General features: G+C 43.4%; 1 protein-coding gene across 1 annotated transcript in view; it reads right to left on the bottom strand.

Moving 5' to 3' along the window:
* Window positions 1-20,056, bottom strand: part of piezo1 (piezo type mechanosensitive ion channel component 1 (Er blood group)) — a 324,721-nt gene extending 304,665 nt beyond the window's left edge. The window contains 3 exon segments of the mRNA XM_061837790.1: window positions 323-485; window positions 11,337-11,432; window positions 19,731-20,056. Of these exon segments, the coding sequence (XP_061693774.1) occupies window positions 323-485; window positions 11,337-11,432; window positions 19,731-19,761 (290 nt within the window). The 5' untranslated portion in view covers window positions 19,762-20,056.
* Between the last annotated feature and the right edge of the window lie 5,363 nt (window positions 20,057-25,419).

Consider the following 25,419-nt stretch of genomic DNA (forward strand, 5'->3'; position numbering starts at 1 on the left):
CATTATTTCTGGAAAATACGACTAAGCGCGTTTTTTTTTTTTCAGCATGAGAAACATTCAGCCATATAAAAGCAGAGCAGCATAGGAAAAAAATTACATAATCCCCCCCAAGTGTCTTTACTGTTAGTTTTTTATGTTGTATCAAAATGACCCATATTCATTTTTGCTCCTTCTACTTGCCATGTAACAAAGCACACTATACGATGTTTTCATTTTACATACAATATACATTTACAATCTGTGGAAGTAACACATCCACAGAGTAATCAAACAATCAAACAATTTTCAAAACCATTGATCTAGATAATCTTATCATACCTTGGACAGTCCAATATGTCTGGATATGATCTCCAGGTGTGAACAGTTGTCACAAAGAGCAATGCTTAAAGGAACATACGTGAATAGAATTGCCTGGAAGCAGACATGAGCAAGAATAAAAAGTAGACTGGTACAGAATATTGCTTTGATGAAATGTCCTGTATGTCCTAAAAGAGAAAGAGAAAACAACTGTGTGTCAAATAAGGATGTTATCAATTGTACTGTGACACAACATAATAAATGTGGTTTTCATGACCCTTCCTGACTGCAATAATTCAACGAAGCAAGGGGAAACAGCTGGCGAAACTGTAGCTTGTCACGAACAAAACGGAAAAGAGTTGTACCCAAATGCAGGACTCTGAGGCAGTGATATGATGCTGAGGGTGGTTTTATTCCAGACATAGGTCATACACAGGTAAGCAGTCCAAAAAAGGTAAAGGCGCAAAAACACATGGCAAAAGGCAAGGTTCAAAAACGTGAAAGCACGGTCGAATAACTACTGGTCAAAAAACAAAACTTGACTTATACTTGGCTATGGTGGCACAAGAACAGTGGCTGTGACAACGAGGCAAATACACAACAAGAACCTTGTATTGTATACACACAGGCTAATGTATTCTCAAAGAACGAACTGCCAACTAGCAATACAACACTCAAGGCTTAAATACACAGCTTAATTAGCAACAATGAGCCGCAGGTGAGGAGCTGCTGCTGGAGACAGCACCACACAGGGCAGTGGCCTGGCCACGCCCCTGACAGAACCCCCTCCCAAAGTGCGGATCCCAGATGTGACAAATCCAAACAAAAAAAATGAAAACGGGGAACAAGGAAAGGGGCCTGGAGGAGAGCAGAAAAGTTCACCCCAGTCTGTCTGGTGGCCGTCCAGGCCACCTAAAGTGCACGAGCTTAGCTAAGCAGGAACCAAATAGGAGCAGGTGACAGCTACGGATGAAGCACCGCTAGTCGGGCCCCACTGAGGCGTGGTTGAGAGGCGGAGGCTGCTGCTGATGGTCGAGCACCGCCGAGACATGTTCGAAAGGCACCCCTGGCCGCAGTCAATTGGCGGCAGCTGCTGCAGGTCAAGCACCCCAGAGGCGTGGTCAATAGCCAGTGGCTTCTGCTGTTGCTGGTCGAGCACCCCTGATGGATGGTTGAGAGGGGACAGCTGCTGCTGCTGGTCAAGCACCACTGAGGTATGGTGGAGAGGAGGTTCTGGGTCGACCACCATTGAGGCATAATCGAGAGGCGGCCTCGGATCAGGCTCCACCAAGGCGTGAGCAAGAGGTGGCTGGGGGTCAGCAGGTGCCTCCTCATCTTGCTGCCATTGAGGCTTGGCAGGAGTGGATACGAGAGGGGCATAGTTCACAGGGACTTGGGAAGGTGAAGTTGGAAACATGGGGGGTATAGAACAAGTTGGGTCCTGGGTGGATTTTGCTTGCCATGGCTTGGGCAGAGGGAAGAGGGAGGCATTAAGCTTAATTCTACTTGGACGCCTCCACTGGCCATCATGCGGGGATCCCGGATAAATGGCCAAAATGGTGCCCCAGAAAAGGTTGGAGGAAGAGAACATGGGCTTTGGCACACCGGGGCTTGAAACAGGAAGAGGTGACATGAGTTGACTTGGACTAAAAATAGGGAGGGAAAAACCAAATTCTATTTCTAAGTCAGAATCGGGCAGGTGGTTATATAAGTCAAGGTGAACAAAATCGGTGACAATGGGCAGCCTTAGCGGACCTGTGACCTAGGGTGTCCTGGTGCCAAGTAGACATGTGAATACCCTTATGCCTGAACATTTGTGTTTGTTATCGACAATCCGTGATGAGCACAGAAGTCTAATAACAGAACACCACTCGAGTTATGATCGGGGGCCCAGCTCACATTGCACCTGACCCCTAGGGCCCCTCTCGCAGATGGTGAGCCCATGGGTAGCGGGACCCATGTTATCCTTTCGGGGTGTGCCCGGCCAAGCCCCATGGGTGCAGACCCGGCCACCAGGCGCTCGCTTTCGAGCCCCACCTCCAGGCCTGGCTCCAGAGAGGGGCCCCGGTGAATCGCGTCCGGGCAAAGGAAACCAAGATCCAATTTTTTGTAGTCATCAAAGGGGTTTTTGAGTCATACTTTGTCTGGTCCCTCACCTAGGACCTGTTTGCCATGGGTTATGCTTCCAGAGCCACGAAGCCCCAGACAACTTAGCTCAGAGGATGATCGAGACACACAAACCCCTCCACAATGATAAGGTGACGGCTCAAGGAGGGGTACTCGTCATCTTTCCAAGTAAACAGTACTCACCCTGCTTTACATGCACTGTACAATTCCACTATTGTATCCTGTTGGATTCCCTGGCATTGCTAACCTGCAGGGTGTCGGTGGAAATTCAGCTCCTGTGGGTCGAAGACAAAGAAGAGGAGGAAACCGGATCCATCGTCAGAAGAAAAAGAGGAATGCACATAGCCTACAACTGAGTGGAGGGACTTTGAATGATGGGACTATGACAGGAAAAGATCAGGAGTTGGTGGACATGATGATTAGGAGAAAGGTTGATATTCTGTGCATCCACGAGAGCAGGTGGAACAGTAGTAAGGCTAGAAGTTTAGGAGCAGGGTTTAAATTATTCTACCACTGAGTAGATGGGAAGAGAAATGGAGGAGGGGTTATTTTAAACAAAGAGCTGGCTAAGAATGTCTTGGAGGTGAAAAGAGTATCAGATCGAGTGATGAGACTAAAATTTGAAATTGAGTGTGTTATGTATAATCTGGTTAGCGGCTATGCCCTACAGGTAGAATGATACCTAGAGTTGAAAGAGAAATTCTGGAAGGAACTACATGAAATAGTTCTGAGCATCCCAGACAGCGAGAGAGTTGTGATTGGTGCAGATTGTAATGGACATATTGGTAAAGGAAACAGGGGCGATGAAGAAGTGATGGATAAGTACGGCATCCAGGAAAGGAACTTTGAGGGACAGATCATGGTGGACTTTGCAAAAAGGATGGACATGGCTGTAGTGAACAGTTATTTCTAGAAGAGGGAGGAACATATAGTGACCTACAAGAGCAGAGATAGAAGCACGCAGGTGGATTATATTTTGTGCAGACGATGTAATCTGAAGGAGATTACTCACTGTAAAGTAGTGGTAGGGGAGAGTGTAGCTCGACAGCATAGGATGGTGGTGTGTAGGATGACTCTGGTGGTGGGGAGGAAGATAAAGAAGACAAAGGTAGAGCAGAGAACCATGTGGTGAAAGCTGAGAAAGGAAGAATGTTGTGCGTCCTTTCGGAAAGAGGTGAGACAGGCTCTCGATGGACAGCAGAAGCTCCCGGAAGACTGGACTACGACAGCCAAGGTAATCAGAGAGACAGGCAGGAGAGTACTTGGTGTGTCTTTTGGTAGGAAAGGGGAGAAGGAGAATTGATGGTGGAACCCCAAAATACAGGGAGTCATACAAGGAAAGAGATTTGCAAAGAAGAAGTGGGACACTGAGAGGACTGAGGAGAGGCGAAAGGAGTACATCGAGATGCAACGAAGGACAAAGGTAGAGGTGGCAAAGGCTAAACAAGAGGAATATGAAGACATGTACACCAGGTTGGACACGAAAGAAGGAGAAAAGTATCTCTACTGGTTTGCCAGACAGAGGGATAGAGATGGGAAGGATGTGCAGCAGGTAAGTGTGATTAAGGATAGAGATGGGAATGTGTTGACTGGTGCCAGTAGTGTGCTAAATAGATGGAAAGAATACTTTTGAGAAGTTGATGAATGAAGAAAATGAAAGAGAAGGAAGAGCTGAAGAGGCAAGTGTGAAGGACCAGGAAGTGGCAATGATTAATAAGGGGGAAGTCAGAAAGGCACTACAAAGGATGACAAATGGAAAGGCAGTTGGTCCTGATGACATACGGGTAGAAGTATGGAAGCAATTTGGAGAGATGGCTGTGGTGTTTTTGACCAACTTATTCAACAGAATACTAGCAGGCAAAAAGATGCCTGAAGAATGGACGAAAAGTGTTCTAGTTCCCATTTTTAAGAACAAAGGGGATGGTCAGAGCTGTGGGAACTATAGAGGAATAAAGTTGATGAGCCACACAATGAAGTTATGGGAAAGAGTAGTGGAGGCTAGACTCTGGACAGAAGTAAGTATCTGCGAGCAACAGTATGGTTTCATGCCTAGAAAGAGTACCGCAGATGCATTATTTGCCTTGAGAATCCTAGTGGAAAAGTACAGAGAAGGTCAGAAGGAGCTACATTGTGTCTTTGTAGAGCTAGAGAAAGCCTATGACAGAGTACCAAGAGAGGAACTGTGGTACTGCATGCGTAAGTCTGGTGTTGCAGAGAAGTATGTTAAAATAGTACAGGACATGTATGAGGGAAGGAGAACAGTGGTGAGGTGTGCCTTAGGTGTGACAGAAGAATTTAAGGTGGAGGTGGGACTGCATCAGGGATCAGCTCTGAGCCCCTTCCTGTTTGCAGTGGTAATGGATAGGCTGACAGAGGAGGTTGGACTGGAACACCTTGGATTAGAAATGTGAAAGATGGAGGCATGCACTGGAAAGGAGAGGAATGAAGATTAGCCGAAGTAAAACAGAATATATGTGCATGAATGAGAAAGGTGGAGGGGGAAGAGTGAGGCAACAGGGAGACGAGATAGCGAGGGTGGAGGATTTCAAATATTTAGGGTCAACAATCCAGAGCAATGGTGAGTGTGGTAAGGAAGTAAAGAAACGGGTCCAAGCAGGTTGGAACAGCTGGCGGAAGGTGTCTGGTGTGTTATGTGACAGAAGAGTCTCTGCTAGGATGAAGGGCAAAGTTTACAAAACAGTGGTGAGGCTGGCCATGATATACAGATTAGAGATGGTTGCACTGAAGAAAACAACAGGAAGCAGAACTGGAGGTCGCAGATTTGAAGATGTTGAGGTTCTCGCTCGGAGTGAGCAGGTTGGATAGGATTAGAAATGAGCTCATTAGAGGGACAGCCAAAGTTGGATGTTTTGGAGACAAGATTCGAGAGAGCAGACTTCAATGGTTTGGACATGTTCAGAGACGAGAGAGTGAGTATATTGGTGGAAGGGTGCTGAGGATGTAGCTCCCAGGCAAAAGAGTAAGAGGAAGACCAAAGAGAAGGTTCATGGATGTGGTGAGGGAAGACATGATGGCAGTTAGGGTTAGAAAGGAAGATGCAGTAGATGGGCTAAGATGGCAAAAGATGACACGCTGTGGCGACCCCTCACGGGACAAGCCGAAAGGAAAAGAAGAAGATTTCAATATGAAGCTTGTGAGTAGTCACACTTTTTTGCATCGATCGCCAACATTTCGCTGTAACTCTGAGATTGAGTCCTGCTCCGTCCAAAATCTTAATTCTGTGTAGATATCCTTACATGAAATAGTTGAGACATCTATGTAGAACTCTCTTGGACAAGTCTGATGCATTTGGCAAAAAACATACCTCGATCTTCTTCTTTTTCTTTCAGCTTGTCCTGTTAGGGGTCACCACAGCGTGTCATCTTTTTCCATCGAAGCCTACCTCGTGCATCCTCCTCCTTTATCTGTCCACTGTCCTCATGTGCTCCCTCACAACATCCATCAACCTTTTCTTTGGTCTTCCTCTCACTCTTTTGCCTGGCAGCTCCATCCTCAGCAATCTTCTGCCAACATAGTCAGTCTCTTGCCTCTGAACATGTCCAATCCATCGAAGTCTGCTCTCTCTCACCTTGTCTCCAAAACATCCAACTTTGGCTGTCCCTCTAATGAGCTCATTTGTAATCCTATCCAACCTGTTCATACCAAGCAAGAACCTCAGCATCTTCATGTCTGCTACCTCAAATTCAGCTTCCTGTTGTTTCTTCACGGCCACCATCTCTACTAAGTACATCATGGCCGGCCTCACCATTGTTTTATAAACTTTGCCTTTCATCCTGGCAGATACTCTTCTGTCACATAGAACACCAGAAACCTTCCACCAACTGTTCCACCCTGCTTGGATCCTTTTCTTCACTTTCTTACCACACTCTCCATTGCTTTGTATTGTTGATCCAAGTATTTGAAACATAAAAAAACATACCTCATTGTTATCTGGAATACACGATAATTGACTTCAAATATGTTTTGTTCAATCGCCATTTTGAAAGCTTGTGGGACATGGCTAAGGGGGCGGAGCTTAAGGTCGCCATCAGAAAGGTCCATTAAGCGTATGCACACTCTGAAGGGTCCAGACTATGTGGTCAACTGAGGGAACACCTTCTAATAAAGATTAGAGCCCTCTATCAACCTTTGAAACAGAGGAAAGTTAGACTTCATAACACTTCCGGATTGCATCACATGTTTACTTTTATTAATTTTATAAGTAATCCATTTCCATTTGCAACACCACTTATCATGGTTCGGGTCATGGGCTGCTGAAGCCTATCCTATCTGACTCCACACAAAATTTGGAATACACCCTGAACTGGTAGTCAGGCAATTGCAGGCCACATATAGACACAGACTATCATTGGCAAAGCAGATCAAAGCAAAGCAAATGTAATTGTATTCTGGATTTCATACACAAGGTAATTCAATGTGCTTTACATGTTTAAAAGCATTAGAATATTAAAAAAAAACATTTGAAACAAGGAAAAAAAACAGTAAAAATAAAAATAAAAATCACAAAGGAAGAGGACTTACTGGTATGCTAACACGGAAAATGAAAAGCAGTGGAGTATTATTTTTTTAATCTCAGGACAAACTCCATTTATTCCATTTTTTTTTTCAAAAAGTAAAACATGTATATTAGTTCACCACAAGCAAAGCGAAATGTTTATTTTATTTATGTTTAAAATTTGATGACAATTGCAGAAAGACAAAAGAATAAACAAATCCAGTACTTCACAAAATTCTCAAATCTTTCAAGTGACTAACAAAAAAGGATCTTAACTGTAATGTTAGCCTTCTGAAAAGAGTATCGATAAAGGTTGTTATCTTAGTTCAGCGACACATCAGCACGGATGAGACGGGGCAGCGGGATAGTACCGTCGGGCAATCGTCCACAAAGCCAAGTCTCCATCAAGCACAGAGCTGCAGAACATCCAGTCTTTCGTCGGAATCTTTGGACGATGTCCCCACTTACGCAGTCGGACTGGTGTACCGAGGCTTTGAAGAGCACGCCAACTAGTAACTCTGGAAAAAGCTTCAGCGACTTGGTGAGAGTTGTTGGAAAAAAAGTCAGAAGAAGTCAGAAGAAAGCTCTCTGATGGTTAGCAAGTCCTCGCTTGTGTACTTGAGTCCTGTCACGCCCGTGAAACACAAAAACACAAACGGTAACCAAGAGTGTTCGGTAGACTTCCACACAGGGTACGCATTAGGTAGAGAGGTTGAATGGCGGTGCGCAGTGGTTCAGCAAAAAATATGACATCAGTGAAAACAACCGATTCTGTGTACTGAAACCTGCCTCATTATCGACCCTCCGTTCACGCCTGCTGATTCTGTTACTGCTGTCTGTGTACTGGTGTTGGACAGAATAAACACACTTCTCGAGCTGTAGTTGGTCTCGTGAGTCGTGCATCTTGGATTCAGCACCGTGTTCTGATCATGACAAAACGATCTGGTCATGACATGGACCCAGCAGACTCTGATCGGGTGCACAACGCCCTTCAGTAATGAAAATAAAAGCCAGATCAGGTTTTTGGAGCTGAATGGCTGGGCATAATTGAAGCCCCATCCAGAAACTCTCCTTCCTCTCCCTTGTTCTTCCTATCCGCCATTTTCCACCACCTCTCTAATCCACAACACCACCAAAGCGCTGTGCTGATGTTAAAGCTTCCCCCGAAGCATCCAAGGAAGAAATTAGAAGATTGTTCGAAATGTTCGGAGCTGGGTTCACTTTATGGAAAGTGGATTGCAGAAAAATGGTCTGGTGATGATGAGGAAGAGGAAGATGATGACGATCGGTGAAAAAGTAGAACTTTTGGATATGATCAAACATGGGAGGAATTCCGCCTTTATGGCACCATTATGGCATGAATGAATCAGCGGTGCGCTACATTCACCACCACTGCCCTCATATCTTCCCTCACAACATCGATCAACCTTCATTTTGGTCTTCCTCTTGCTCTTTTTCCTGGCAGCTCCATCCTCAGCACCCTTCTACTCATGTACTCACTCTCTCGCCTCTGGACACGTCCAAGTCATCTAAGTCTGGTCTCTCAAACCTTATATCAAAAACATCCAACTTTGGCTGTCCCTCCAATGAGCTAATTTCTAATCTTATCCAACCTGCTTGCTCTTAGAGAGAACCTCAACATCTTCATTTCTGCCACCTCCAGCTCTGCTTCCTGTTGTCTCTACAGTGCCACTGTGTCTAATCCGTACATCATGGCTGGCCTCATCCCTGTCTTTTAAACTTTGCCCTTCATCTCAGCAGAAACTACTCTGTCAGATAACACACCAGACACCTTCTGCCAGCTGTTCCAATCTGCTTGGACCCGTTTCTTCACTTCCCTACCACACTCACTATTGCTCTGGATTGTTGACCCCAAGTATTTGAATTGGTCCACCCTCATTATCTGTTTTCTCTCTCGAGCCTCACTCTTCGCCCTCCACCTCTCTCATTCACACACATATTGTGTTTTACTTTGGTTAATCTTCATGCATGCCTCCATCTTTCTAATTGTTCCTCCACCTGATCGCTGCTTTCACTGCATATCACAATATCATCTGTGGACATCATGGTCCAAAGGTATTCAAGTCTAATCTGTCAGCCTATCCATTATCACAGCAAACAGGAAGGCGCTCAGAGCTGATCCCAGATGGAATCCCACCTCCATCTTAAATTCTTTTGTCATACCTACGACACACCTCACCACCTTTCTGCTGCCCTCATACATGTCCTGCACTATTTTGACATATTTCTCCGCTACACCAGACTTACACAGGCAGTAATTACCAAATTCTTCTCTTGGTATTCTGTCATAGGCTTTCTCTAGAGCCACAAAGACACAATGTAGCTCCTTCTGACTTTCTCTGTACTATGAGAAGAATCAAGACAAGCATTTGAACTTGATATTAAAAAAGATTTCAGTGTCTCTCATCTAACTGTTGCTTATTGTAGCAATGTCAGACCATTCTAAGAGAACCTTCTCTTAAACAGACTTTTAACAAATATTTCCCGACAGAAGAAACCCGATCCGATCGGCAAAGCTGCAATACTTGTTTTCTCAATGCCAAATGGATTATTTGAATGCCAATTTTTTTGTGTTTTACATATTTGAGTTTGGCAGCACAGCGAACAACTGGTTAGCATGTCTGCCTCACAGTTATGAGGACTGTTCTGAGGACCTCACTCCACATGCCTCTGGTGCAAATTTCTTGATACGATAAAAGTATATATCTATAGGTTAATACCTGATTACTGAGGATTCTGTTGTCTGTTATTTATTTGATGCCTTTTAATATATGTTTCCATTAATAATTGCTCATAGCATTTCACCGCATCCATGGAAAGACTCATATAATCCAGAATTAAAATCAGAGATGTCTCTGCATTTGGGGCCTTTGGGGCCTGTGGGGCCTGGCCCCACCAGATGGAGCTGATGGAGCACTATGCAGGCGCAAAATAATAGATTAATACTTTATAAATATTTAATCAGGAATAATAATGTCCATTATTATGAATACCAATTTTGTTAGCAAGGCAAAACATTTTGCATAATCCAAAGGCTTTGCCAAAACCAAACAGAATTTCTCTGACTCAAATAAGGCTGACCTGTTGTCATAGGTTTGTCTGTTCTCTACCTGGCACGCACCTGCTCCGACGAGCAGATGCGCTCTCCTGGATATCTTTTTCGTAATCACGGTCCATATATATATGGCCATGCGTGCGGTCTGGTCCTTACCAGATCATTGTTCCCGCAACTCCATGTCCTTGCCTTTGATACTCTGTGTACCAAACCCTGCCTCGTTGATGACCCCACCTCTTAGCCTACTGATTCTGACACTGCTGCTTGTTTGGACTGCCTGCCTGTGTTTTGACCTTGGACTGAAAAAAGACGCTTCCCGAAATGTACCTGGTCTCGTGAGTCATGCATTTTGGGTTCAGCCAGGTGTTTTGGTCATGACAGCCTGTGAGCATATGTCAAGACGTAACAAATGTTCAGTTTTGGCGGATAGCGGGAGCAAGCTTTGTTTTCATTGCGAGCGAAGGGACAAATAAAAGCAACCCACCAATATGAATAATTTAATAAAGACAAAATTTAGGACTATGCCACCTGAGCAAAACTTAAAAACTAAACATTTGGGACTGCATCAGTCATTGGATTTTAACATTGTTCCAGCAAGAAAGGACAAAACCCGTACCTTCTACCCCAAAAGTTTTAAGAGGAAAACGACTAGATGTGTAATCGGAAAATCAGTGTTTTGCTTTCCTTGCCTACATGGATTACAATGGGATTCAAATATTTGAAACATCTTTTAGAATGTCTGGCCAAACGTGAGAGCAGTGGCTCACATGCTGAGAATTCCCTGAAACTCGGTTTGCTTGGGAATTTAATTCTGCTCATAAACGTGCCACTGAACTTCAACTGAACAAGTTTGCCCAGACGAAAGATTGACATGTTTCCTTTCTATTCAAGAAGTGAACACCTCTGGTGAGTGATACTTCCATTTGGAATCTTTTAAAGCTTTTATCCATACCCTTAATTTGTAAACCTATGACTAAAAAGGATTGTGTTAGTGATTTCAAATATAATTTATTGTGTAGGTTTTGCTGCTTGTGCCCACTCTGGTGGCCCACTCAACTTTTCCTGGTAGAGACACCACGAATTAAAAGGAACCACATCTAAACTACAATACACATTCCAATTAAATTACGAGGTGTTATGAAATTCCCTCCCTGAGAAGTAGAATGTTCTTTCTGTAACTTTTTCATGGACTAAATACACCTTTCAGTTATTTTTCATGCAATTGTAAAGAGAAAAAGGAGCTTTTTAAAATACATAAAATACAGATACTTGTTAGATACAAGGATATGCAGATTTGTTCAGTCACACAAGTGGTCTTACCTCTTATGTTGTGTTTGTTAGGACACACACACCACGGCAGCAACAAAAGGTAAACAAAGTAAACCAGGGACAGTATGTTGTAGCGAAGAAGACAAGCTGGAAAAACAAAATAACTAAGTCAGTTAAGTTATTCAACAGTAAACTGCACATTGGATTCAATACCACAGAAAGAAAACAGCTTTGCATTTGTATGCACCCATTCACTTCTGGTGCATTTTTTTCTCAAGATCTAAGAAAAACTAATTTAACCCACTAAGAATGAATGATAATCTTGTAAAATGAGTATGGAATTATATGCATTGTTTTGGAATCATAGTTTGTGGAAATCAAGGATTCAAACTATTAATGTAGGCAATTTATAAACTCTTCAATGATAGCATAAAATCCCCTTTCTTGACCTGTCACCTTTTCCTGGTTGAGGGGTTTGTGTATCCCAATGAGCCAAGGAGCTACACTGACCTGGGCTGGGCTTTATGCCTCCCTCTGTTTTTCGAGTGTGTGTGTGTGTGTGTGTGGGGGGGGGGGGGGTTCCTGACTGTTCTTTGCATGAAATAGCAATGCACAGTACCCACCCTTTTTGGAGTCCTTGGAGTGGGTCCTGGAGAGAACTCCCACTGGAAACTCGATCGTTTTCTTGGGGGACTTCAATAATCATGTGGGCAATGATAGTGATACCCGAAAGGACATGTTGAGGAGGAAAGCCACCCCAATCAGACCCCGAGTGGTGTTCTGTTATTGGACATCTGAGCTCATCCCGAAATGTCCATAATGAACACCATGTAAGGTGCAGTTGGTCAAAGTCGATGTTTTGCCATTGGTGGTTGTGCTGTTGGTTGTTACAACAGACAAGACAACAATCAAGCTGCTTGACAATTTCTCCGTAGCCCTTTCCAGCTGTGTGGAGTTGTACAATTTTGTCTCTGGTGTCTTTGGACGGTTTTTTGGTCTTGGCCATGTTACAAGTTTGTGTCTTACTGATTGTATAGGGTGGACAGGTGTCTTTATGCAGCTAACAATCTCACACAGGTGCATCAGATTCGGGATAATACATGGAGTGGAGGTGGACTTTTAAAGGCGGACTAACAGGTCTTTGAGGGTCAGAATTCCATCTGATAGACAGGTGTTAAAATACTTATTTGCAGCTGTATCACACAAATAAATCGTGAAAAAAATCATACATTGGGATTTTGGATTTTTCTTTTTAGATTATCTCTCTCACAGAGGACATGCACCTACGATGAAAATTTCAGACCCCTCCATGATTTCTAAGTAGGAGAACTTGCAATATTGTAGGGTGTTCAAATACTTATTTTCTTCACTGTAAATAACACGGAACAAAAAGTCCTATTACCAGGCCACGTCACCACACAAACACACCCTCACGCTCGCCTAATCCATATGAGTACTTTTATTGTAAACCATCCGCTCCTCATGTGTACATCGGCCATTCATCGATACAGTCCATAAACGCATCATTCAAGAATAACAGTTTTGGACTGTGTTTCACACAACCACCTCACCTGAAAAGCAGAAGTGATGAGAAGGAGAGAGCCAGCTCAAAGAAAAAAAATATTAAACTTTGTGACGCCGGCCTCACAACTTGAGGCCCGTAACAAAAATTAACCAAACCAAACCACATAACCGAGGCGACAAGACGTTGCAGGAGGCAGGAGCTAACCAAAGGGTGTCCAGGAAGGGAGGTCGAGGCATAAAAGAGTCTTCACTTCACCGGGAGCTGCTCTGCTGATCCAGTGGTCAATGCACGCTGTCAACACAGGCTGGTAACTTGCATCCTGGGGTCTTCAAACACCCAGCCCAGAGGTTACCCATTGACACACGCATCAACTACATAGTGTAATCATTGAGGTGAGGACAGAACTACACGATGTCAAAGGAACGAAGAAATTTAGTGTGGAGCATCAAGAAACTACTATTTAGACTTTCAAGCAGTGACCTTTCTCAGTTGCCAAAAGACATTTCAGTTAACTGTCCACATGACGGGGACTTAAACTTGAATAATGAGGAAAGCTGCATTGAATATGTATGTGCTCGCTTACATAGAGTGTGAAACCTTGCCAAAATTTGAAAACGAAGGGGTGAGTCAGTTGTTGGTTTTAAAAGATTTGATTGGTAAACTAATTAATGCAAGTAATATTCCCGTTGGTGATTCTATGAGAGATCTGATCTATCTGATAAAACTCATCATAGTTAACAGATGCTTCTAAATGCTGAGTCACAACCTCATCCTTATCGTGAACACACCGACACGCAGTCACAACACGATCTCAGTACAAATTCAAATGCTACAGGGCAGACAGTAGAAGAGTTGAGACGTTATGTGAGGAGCTGAGTGACAGGTTAGACCCACAGCAAATCTGTCAAATGCCAGTGACCTGAACCAAAGTGAAACAAGGCAACAGCACACATCACAGACACAACCAGAGGGGTCAGTATACCTAAGGAACCTTTCCTACCTGCAGTGCAGAGACTTTAAAGGGCACGGTAGACAGATTTGGTGACCAAAACTCAGATTTAAGTTATAATAACATAAGTACACAAATGGATGAGGGAGTTAAAGAAGGTTTTGCAGAGGCAGATGTGGTCAGAGGTGTGCTAAGGACCATCAAACCAAGGGCGTTCAGAGACATGCTTGTGAACAAAAACGAATTGACGGTTCTTCAAAGTGTATGTCAGCACCCAATGCAGCTTTTTGGTAATATTATACATTTATTTTATTCAGAATTAAAATCTGAAATCCGTTATGAAGGAAACTATTTTATTTTTCGATTAGCGGCAACGAATGATTGCACATTGCTTGATTCACCGGAAAATACGACAACACAGCAGAATTAGATGACAAGACGCAATACATCACTGATGGTGACAACATTGGAGTACATTGCGAGAACGAGGTTGAATTTTACGATATTTCGAGCGATGGAGACTATTCTGAAGGGTACCACGAAGACGGTGAAGAATACAAGCTTCATAAAGGCGTTAAAGGTTAACAATTTGAGCCAGTTAGACAGCACACACAGTCGAATGGAGATGAACTGACTGGCCATGAAGTAGAAATACATTTAAAATTGCGTCAAGGTTACTTGAGAGCAATAGCTGGTCTTACCTTGCTTCACCATCAATGTAATTTCACATGCTAAACTGATGCCATAACCAGACAGTACCCAGACCCGTCCAAACGCCATTTTACTCACAATTTTTACAAGATGTCATGAGCAAAACCGCAAAACTTTTTAATGAAAATAGTAAACCGGTGTCTTGTGGTTTTGTTTGGGCACTAAATGCTTAAAATACAAAAGCAAAAGGCATGGATGGTTCTGTTTACTGGACTGGTATGGGTGTTTGAGCATGTAACAGGTGTGCATGTAAATGGTGCATTCCTATGCAAACAACAGAAGAGAGTTTTTGTTGCCATGAGTTTCAACATAGTCGCCAGAAAATGGCAGATAACCAGCCCATCTGCAGTGCATGCACCCAGGATTTATTGCCAGTCTGAACCCGTGGGTACTGAAGATTGCCTACTTAAAATTCCAGGAACAGTTTCGTCAGTGACTGAATTTTCCACAACGCGAGTAAGACCTATTTTTGGGAAAAAAAAAAAAGATTAATCCTAATCAGCCCACATTACTTCCATTTAGATTCATCCATCCATTTTCTTCATCGCTTATCCTCACATGGATTACGGGAGTCCTGGAGCCTATCCCAACTGTCATCAAACAGAAGGAAGTGGAGATCCCGACTCGATATCCTGGAGAAAACGCACACAGGCACGGGGAGAACATGCAAACCCCACAGAGGTGGGCCGGGATTGAACCAGAGTCCTCATAATTGTGAGGCCAACGCTTTACAGCTACTCCTCCGTGTCGCCCAACTATCGCCCAACTAAAAGCAGCATTTGTCCAATCATTGCTTGTTCAAACAAAGACCCATTCTGGAAAATTGTTATGTTGTTATGTTAATGCGACATACTGCTTATAAACAGCTTGTGAGATGATGTTGGGAAATATTTGGCAGAAATAACCGCGTGCCACTTCCATCCTGCTGTGTGTCAAGGATTCATGACAACTTTCCTGATGCAGAGGGCCAAGAGTACACAGGATTGAAATGGTCTACATCCTAATTTTGTTTTTCTTTGTGTAAATGTTGATGTATATGTTTGTTTAGGAAGTAAACATACACCACAGAAGAAGAATCATATCATTTTTATTTAACTGTATGCTTATATTTTGTATAAATATGTTACATAAAATCACAGAATTATTTGGTCTTGAGTTTGAAATACATGTTGCAGTATTTTCTCTGCTGTGTTTCTCTGATGTGTTCCGTCATGAATAGCCACTTCAGTCTGGCAACTTTTGGAATGGACCAAAGGTGGAGATTCAGCATCTGCTGGTTCGATGTCAACCTCTTGTGCAGAAGAGAATTCCTGCAGCATCAGCTTAATAGAAAAATAAGGTTCAAAGTTTATAAAATAAGAAAAAATGTATTGATAAAACAGTGGCATAGCTGGTAAAGCATTGGCCTCATAGTTTTGAGGACCTGGGTTCAATCCCGGCCCTGCCTGTGTGGAGTTTGCATGTTCTCCCCATGCTTGCATGGGTTTTCTCAGAGCACTTGCAACTTGAGTTGCAAATAGTTCTCCTGTGAGTGACTAGTATGTAATACTGCTTGTTTTAATGTTATGTAATATTTTATTAAAATGAAAAAAAACCTGCAACAAAATTAATAAATAAAAAAACAAAAGGTTTGTATCCTTTATCCATTGTCTTAGCCACTTATTCTCACGAGGGTCGCGGGAGTGCTTGGAGCCTATCCCAGCTTTCAACGGGCAAAAGGCAGGGTACACCCGGAACTGGTTGCCCAACCAATTACAGGGCACAGAGACAAACAGCCACACTCAAAATCACATATAGGGCAATATAGAGTTTCCAATTAATGTTTTTGGGACATGGGATGAAACCCACGCAGGCATGGCGAGAACATGCAAACTCTACACATGGAGGCTGGGATTGAAGACGGGTTCTCAGGACTGTGAGCGCAACGCTTTCCAGCTGCACCACCGTGCTGCCATTTATACACATTATCCTATTTTTCTAGTTGCGACTGGTCAAAGTATCTGCCCTAAGTATGTAACCCTAAGTACAACGTGTGCGTCTATCATTCAACCATGTCAACAGTTATCAATGTCTTATGGCACACCAACAACAACAACAATAAAATGTCACAAAATGTGGATACATTAATTCCAGGATTTCTTTCCTGCCATCTAATAGAAGACCATACATTTGTTCTATCTTACACTATGCCTTACTGGCATAAATTGTCACAAACACGGCACAAGGGCAAAGAACCCAAATATAGGACTCTGAGACAGTGACATGATTTCGACAGTGGTTATTTTCCAGGCAGATGTCATTCACAGGTAAGCAGTTAACAAAGCCCGCGCACACGGCAGTGGCCTGGCCACGCCCCTGACATGAATACATGAACATTTATTGTCAATTCATTTTTTGAGCAATTAAGTACAGAAGTACATCGAGCAGGCATGTTAAACATCCGGCCTGCGGGCTCACAACCACGACTCGGCGGTGCTCGACCAGCAGTAGCTGCCACCTCTCTCATATGCCTCAGGGCTCGACCAGCACCAGCACCAACAAATGCCTTTCAACCGCACCTTGGCGGTCCTCAACCAGCAGCAGCAGCAGCCCACACCTCTCAAACATGCCTCAGCGGTGTTCAAGCAGTAGCAGCAGCCGCTACCTTTCAAGCGTGCGTCAGCGGTGCTCAACCAGCAGTAGTAGCTGCTGTCTCTCAACCATGCTTCGGCTGTGCTTGACCAGCAACAACAGCCGTAACCTCTCAACAATGCCTCGCTGGTGCTCGCCCAACAGCAGCTGCCACTGCCTCGCGACCATGACTCGGAAATTGTCGACCAGCATCTGTCACGACCCATCGGAACGGAGGGAGGACCCAAATGCAGGACTCGGGAGATGCAAGGTAGTTCGGGGAAAAACGTTTATCATTCAATGGTCAGGGATCGGGCAGGCAGTCAGGTGCAGCAGCGGTAGTTGGGACGTCAGGCGAAGAGAGCAGGTGAGCGGGCAGGCAGAAGTCGATACACAGGAGAACGATCAAAGCAGGCAGAAGTGTCAAGTGACTCCAACACTTTTGGACCTACCTCTAGACCCCTTATAACCTTAATGTCATGAGATGATAATTACTACTGTAGGTTCACCGTAAATGACATTGATTTCTATTTTATGTAACATTTCAATCTCAGTATTTCTGAACTGTTTAAGAGAAAAAAAACAAACTGAAATCTTTTACATTTGAGCCATCATTAAGAGCTGGGATCAGTGGCAGTTCAGAGGGCCATTGTGCTGTGTTAGGGGACAGCGCTCCCAAACAATGCCATTATTTAGCAACAGTATTCTCATGATCGCAGCATAGATAAGCAGTCCTCTAACATATTTTCTCGGGTTTGGTCAAATCTAACCATTCCACATTATGGTAAACACTCTTGCCAAGATGCCCATGCCATCAGACTGCCTCCACCATGTTTTGAAGATGAACTTGTATGCTTTGGATCGTGGGCTGTTGCAATTCTTCTCCAAATGTGCTTATTCCCATCATCATGGTACAGATTGATCTTTGTCTCATCTATAAAAGAATGCTGTTCCAGAACTGGGGTGGCTTCTCCAGGTGTTTTTTGGCAAAGTCAATTCTGACCTTCATGTTTTTGTGGCTCAATAATAGTTTGCACCTTATGGTGAATTGTTTCTATTTCCTCTTATACAGTCTTCTATTTATGGTAGCTGGAGAGACTACCTACTTCCAGGGGAGTGTTCTTCACTTGTGTGGTAGTTGTGAAGGGGTTTTTCTTCAACATGGAAAGGATTCTGCAATCATCAACCACTGTTGCCTTCTGTGGCCATCCAAGCCTTTTTAAGTTCCCAAGCTCACCAGTGCAGTCTTTTTTCAGAATATACCAAACTGTGGATTTGGCCACTCCTAATATTTTTGCTATTTTGCTGATGGAATTTTTTTTTCAGCCTCAGGATAATCTGCTTCACCCCCATTGACCGTGTGTGTTCACAGGAACGGCTTTAAAATGCAAAAACCACAGCTGAAATCAATTCCAGACCTTATATCTCCTTAGTAATATATATCGAGTCATCCATTTTCTAAGCCGCTTATCCTCACAAGGGTCGCGATAGTGCTGAAGCCTATCTCTGCTAACTTCGGGCCAGAAGTGGGGTACACCATGAACCGGTTTCCAGTCAATCACAGGGTTAGGCAAAGAACAGTCACACAATCATTCCATATAGGCAATTTTGAGTCTCCAATGAATGTTGAATGGGATGTGGGAGAAAACTGGAGTGCCCGGAGGAAACCCACGCAGGCATGGGGAGCACATGCAAATTCCTCACAGGCAGTGCTGGGATTTGACCCCAGTAAGTAGTATCAGAATCAGAATCAACTTTAATGGCCAAGTGCGTAAAAACACACAAGGACTTTTTCTCCGGCAGTCAGAGTTTGATTGATGGTGTCATAACCAGAACGCTAGGGCAGACCCAAATGCACGACTCGATAGACAGGTAAGCAGTTTGAGGAAGGTCTTTATTCGTTCCAATGTCGAATTCCGGAGAGTCAGTCAGAGCAAGTAGAAGTATCAGGAGCGTCAAGCTTATGGGGTTGGTCGGAGGACAGGTGGAGGTCGATACACAGGGGTTCAGGATCAGGAATGCGGAAGTGTGGGAACGAGGCATGGATGGCAACGATCTGGCAAGGTCAGACCGTCCGCTGGGTCCTGTATATACTGGGATTAATTATCAGCTATGAGGCGCAGGTGTGCGCCCCCTAATCAACGCAGCTGTGCAGGGCTGGACCGGTAGGACAATGACAAATGGGATTGGCTCCAGGACTCCTGCGACCCATTTGAGGATATGTGCATCAGAAAATGGATGGATGTTTTATCACATCAGATGGTTTATATTCCTATGATACTGGTGAAAGCTGAAAACAAAAGTTGACCAACAAGTAAGAAGAAGAAAGTAATGAATGAAAGAAAATATGTTGAATCCCTACCTACTCACCAGAGGCACAAGGTCAGTGTTTGTGATATTTTGAGACATTTATGTGAATTTTGCCCTAATTCATTGTGATGTAAAGTTTCTAGTTTTACCTTTGAAGTTTTAGCCCAATGTTATTATAATTATTATTTTGGTGTCATTAGCTCTTACGTTGATAAATTGGTTTAAATTAAAATCCAAGAACCACAAGTGTAGCATTGCAAACGACAATTTTTCCTTATTATATATTTATATATATATATGATCCTCAAAGTTGACAGAAATAATTTATTGTTTCACTGACCCAATTTGACTTGACTGAAGTTTCGTGCCATGCAGGCTGATGCTCAGAGTGGGAGAGATCATCAGAATTCTCTACATCACGATATCCTCCTTTACACAATAAAATCTTATTCCACAGAGGTGACTGGGCATTAATTTTAAAGACACACTTTTCTTCGCCACTGTTGTTGGGCAACAGGCAAGGTCCAAAAAACATGAAAACGAGGTCCGATTACTTGTAGGTAAAAACACAAGACTTGACTTAGCTGTGGTGCCACGGGAACGCTGGCTGTGACAACGAGGTGAGTACACAACAAGAGGCTCGTATACTCACGGTGACTAAATCAGTCTCGAGCAAAATGAACTGGCAAATGAGAATGAAAAACACAAGGCTTATATGCCTGGACTATCTAGTGTCAATAAGGTGCAGGTGTGGAGCTGTTGCCAGAGGCAATTGCGCCCAGGGCAGTGGCCTGGCCACGCCCCTGACAAATCCGCTTTCTTCCTCTTCTTTGTCTTCAACCCAGAGTGGCTGAATTTCCACCAACGCCCTGCACATTAACGATGCCCGGGGTGGGCGTTTTTAACCCAGGCCACCACCAATCCGGATTGTTTGCCAAAATTTTAAGAGAGAGACTTCTCCGGATTTTCGTCAATTCGGTGAATCTTTTTCCGCAGTTACTCATCAGCGCCCTCTTCAATGCTTTACGTCGATGGCGATGGAGGGGGACGCGAGCCGGTCCACAAGTTTCACTGCAAAAGAAGGATACATCGGCCAGCGCTTCCGTTGATTCATCTCGTGAACCTACGATCCCTAACCAACTTCAGCTTCTGATAAAGACCTGCAAAGACTTTGGACGTTCTGGTGCCCTGTGCTTCATGGAGACTTGGCTTTATGGACGCGTCCCCAACGCCGCCCTGACACTCCCCAGCTTTCATCTTCATCATTCGGACCGTGTCGCAGAGCTAACATGGAAATCGAAAGGCGTTGGAATATGCATTTATACCAATGAGAAATGGTGCACGGACATTACACAGCTCAGCACACACTGCAGCCTGCTCTTAGGGTCGTTGTTTTTTAACTGTAAGCCATTTAATTCACCACGTGAGTTCGCCTCATTTTTGTCTTGTTTACATTTCGCCTCAAGTTAGCATAAACGCAGCACTGTTAATGGTTGCCAAGCAGGTAAATGAGTTTGAGAAAAAACACCCACATTCACCGCTCCTTATCCTAGGAGATTTTAACACAGCTAAACTTAACCACAAACTCCCTACATATAAGCACTAAAATGTCCAATGAGGACAAATGACACTCTAGACCATTGTTACACTTCCATTAAAACACATATCGTGCAATTCCCCGCACACCCATTGGCTCCTCTCATCACTGCTTGCTCTACTTAATACCTACATACAGGCAAGCACTTAAATGCGTGAAGCCTTTGGTAAAACCAACGAGGCAAAAATAGAACCTCAAAGCTGCTACACAGACTGGAGTGTTTTTGAAAATTCAGCGCGCAGACCTAGATGAATTCACGGATATTGTTACCGCGTATGTCAAATTCTGTGAGCAGGTATGTGTACCAACAAAAATTTGTTGATTGTTCAATAACGACAAGCCGACAATTGCATCTCATAGTTGGGATAGGGCCCTCTACGATTGCACCAGAAATGAACTGACTAAATAAATTAACATTGCAAAAGAGGTACTATGCAGTTAAACTGCAAAAAACATCTCGGTGCTAATGACTCCCAATTAGTTTGGGACACAATGCAATCGCTCACTTATTACAAGCGACGTTTTCCTCCCAGTAGAAAACAAGAGCGGGCTAGCCGATGACCTAAATAGCTTTTACTGCAGATTCGAAATCGACACTTCCACACCATGCACCCACCAAGCTGCACCACAAGCCACACCACCTTCCACTCCACCATTTAACATCCATGAAAGGGACGTTTGGTAGATCTTCAAACAAAAAAATATCAACAAAGCACCGGGCCCAGACCTTGTGTCCCCATCCTTCCTCAAAGTCTGCGCAGACTGACTTGCTCCTGTCTTCACAAAGATCTTAAACAGGTCTCTAGAACTGTGTGAAGTACCAACCTACTTCAAACGCTCCTTTATGCAGGGAATAAAACAACATCCACACAATGCAAGAATAGCTGGAAACAGCTATCGAAACAAGGACAGAGAACACCAAATTTTAGATTTGCCTAAATTCCACCGCAGAACCCAACATTTTTGTCAGCTTTCCAGGTGTCCAAAAGTAGCATATGAACAAAAATATCATTCTGGCTGTCAGTGTTGCAGCCCAACATGCTATCATATTATTTAGCCATTTTGAAGTTATGTCAACTAAGTCACCCCTAAATGAGTCAAGTGTCTTTTAAATCTTCACCTTCAGGTATTTTCAGATACTATAAATCTGCACCCACCGTATGCTGGACTTTGCTCACCTTTCCCCTTGGGTGACTCAGCTGAGATGACCTTTTACAGTGTGTAAGGTGTATCTACGTCTTTCTTTCTGCTATTTTGTCCATGTCATTCAACTCTTGCTCAGTCTACGCCAGTGTCCAGGTAAAACTGCATGTACAGTCGATGTTAATTCATAAACAGACATAGGATGAATAGACAAATTGCAGGAATAAAGTTATTAAAGCACAGTAACTTGTTACATTTATTTTTTTCTTATGGTGTAATCCGGGGATGTCAAACTCATTTCTCTTGCGGGCCACGTTGTGGTTCGGGTTTCCCTCAGAGGGAGATTTTGACTGAAGGCAGCGTGGGATCGATTCCCGCTCAGTGCTGGTGTCGACATCTGCACTGCGACTGGCTGGCGACCAGTTTGGGGTGTAGTCTGCCGCTGCCCGAAGTTAGCTGGGATTGGCTTCTCTCTCTCTGAATAAATGCAGAAGGGTTGCGTCAGGAAAGGCATCCGGCGTAAAAAAATAAATAAAGACAGTTACTGCTGCACCACCATGACAATGGCACAAAAATGGCTTTACACATCAATGCTGATAAAATTCAAAATTTGTTTCTAATCCAATCAAATTAATGCATGTGAAATTTCCTGGTGACAAGCCATTAGAAAACAATGGTTTTTTTTGGGGGGGGGGTTTTGCACTCGTGAAAACACAATCTTTAGGACACGTTTTTTGTATGCAGTAGTCCAAATTGTTTTGTTTATATTTTATTTATTTTTGGGGGGGTGGGACGTTGAGTGGTTCCCACAGGCACCACTCGAGCAGAAAAATGTAAATAACGGGTAGCGTTTTTATCCAACACCCAACAGCAAAATTTAACTGTTTAGTCACCATTATGACAGCAGTCTCACTCCCATGTGTAACACATGCAAAATTGTTCGTTGATTTACTTAATGCAATGCAAATGCCAAAAAACTGTTACTGTATGCAAATGACTCACATACATCAAACAAAGATATGATTTCATAAGGAAATGCTTTCGCTGATAGAATACTAAAGGAAGCTCCATTAAAAAACAAGTATGATAAACGACAAATTTAGATCGAGGACACATTAAGAATATATGTGCAAGCAGAAGGGTGCTGAGGATGGAGCTGCCAGGCAAAAGAACGAGAGGATGACCAAAGAAAAGGTTGATGGATGTTGTGAGGGAGGACTTGAGGACAGTAGGTGTTGGAGAGGAGGATGCATGAGATGGGCTTAGATGGAAAAAGATGACACGCTGTGGCAACCCTGAATGGGACAAGGCGAAAGCCAAAGAAGAAGACGAAAAACTGCAACATTACAACAAGACATCTATGTGTGACCAAACATCAAACCTATCCTATAAATAGGCGGCCATTTTGAGCTACGATTTTGTCACATATCTCAAACAGGAGGGATATGAGTCTGTATGTTAGGTTTATCACCTAACTTGCTGGAATAGTTGCACAAATAACGGCTTGGGAAATGCTTGGGATCCCTAGGAAAGAGCAGGAAGAAGTGGCTGGTGAAAGGAAAATCTGGTAAACTAAAATAACCGACAAGAAGTCGTCTTTCTTCTGATCAGGAGGATGTGAGAGACAGGCCAGTTAAAGTCTCCAAACACGTTCTGAACCAGCCTCTCATGTGCTATTTTTTATTTGAAAACACACAAGGTCAAAAGGAAGGGTGAGCAGGTGAAATGAACAAAGGTACAGTTTTTGGTGATGATGTGGCACATTCTTTGGTTATGATGGAGTTGTCCTGGGCCACTTCTAGGAAGATAGTATTGCATCTGTGTGTAGGAGATCGCCCTGTGAACAAGACTCTTCGAAGCAAGGATGATACTTTGGCTTTGTTGCAAGTCCATAATAAATATATTAACGATAACTCTCACATTTCCCCCTGTTTACTATGTATTTGCACAATATCTTGCAACTTCTTCTAACAAATAATTTTTTAAAAACTGAATACACGCACACAGAGAATATAAAATCATCATCGGCGTCATGGTCATTCTTCACTATTCAAGGATACATCTCCGCCACTTGTTCATTAGTGGGTGACATAACAGTGTTAATAAGTTTCACAATGAGAGCACACAGACAAGGAATCCAACAACACCCACACAAGGTCAAAATTGCTGGAAAAAAAACAGCAATTGATACCAAATTTGAGGACAACAGGGTTGTGCATCTTCCAAATGCATTCATCCAGATCTCTCACACGGAGGTGCCAATACCAGAACGAGCTGTTCAGGGTTCAAAGCCCCTCGGTGGCATGACTCCATAGCTGTGTGTTGGCCTTCACTGCGCAACATTGTTCTCCAAACATAGCACAGATTTCTCCTCTCTCATCCAACCTGTCAACAGCAACTCCGCTTCGGAATGTCATAAATGAGCAGATAACTGTTCACGCAGTTGCAAACCCTCTCTGTGTCCAATTGCCCAATTCATGTACATTGTGATGAATGGAATTGATTCTGTCTATGTTTTTGTTGGTTGTACGCCAACAACCTGAGGACTCAAATCCTGCCGACAAATTGATCTGCCAATTTATACTCACTTGGAACATCAGTGGAGTCGATATATGTTAAAACACTTGTCATTCCCATACCGCTTCTCTTCCAACCAAGGGTAAAACTGCATGTATAGGAGATGTAAATTCATAAACAGACATAGGAGGAACAGACAAATGCCAATTATCAAGTTATTAAAGCACAGTAAGCTGTTGCTTTTTTTTTTTTTAATTTATACCCCTGCATCACCATCAGATGTCTGTATGTGGCAATGACTTAAATGAATTATTAATCACAAAAATGGTTTTAACACATCAATGCTGATAAATTTCCCAATTTGTTTGCGGTTCCAATAAATTTGGTGTACATCATTAGAAAACAATGTTTTGTTAGTGTATACACAGAAACCCATTTTTTTCTGCATTATCAGGCACCGTTCCTTTCATAAGTTAAATTTCTTAGCCACTTACCCTCACAAGGGTCACGGGAGTGCTGGAGCCAATCCCAGCTGTCATCGGGCAGGAGGCAGGGTACACAGTGAATTGGCCGCCAACCAATCACACGGCACATAGAGACAGATGACGGTCACACTCACAATCACACATAGGGACATTTCAGAGTGTCCAATCAATGTTGCACGCTCCAGGGACGCGGGAGGGAACAGGAGGACTCGAAGGAAACCTACACAGGCATTGGGGAAACATGCAATTCCATACAGGATGAGCTGGGACTAAACTCCAGTCCTTAG

This window comes from Syngnathoides biaculeatus, chromosome 12, assembly GCF_019802595.1.
Source record: "Syngnathoides biaculeatus isolate LvHL_M chromosome 12, ASM1980259v1, whole genome shotgun sequence".
NCBI lineage: Eukaryota > Metazoa > Chordata > Actinopteri > Syngnathiformes > Syngnathidae > Syngnathoides > Syngnathoides biaculeatus.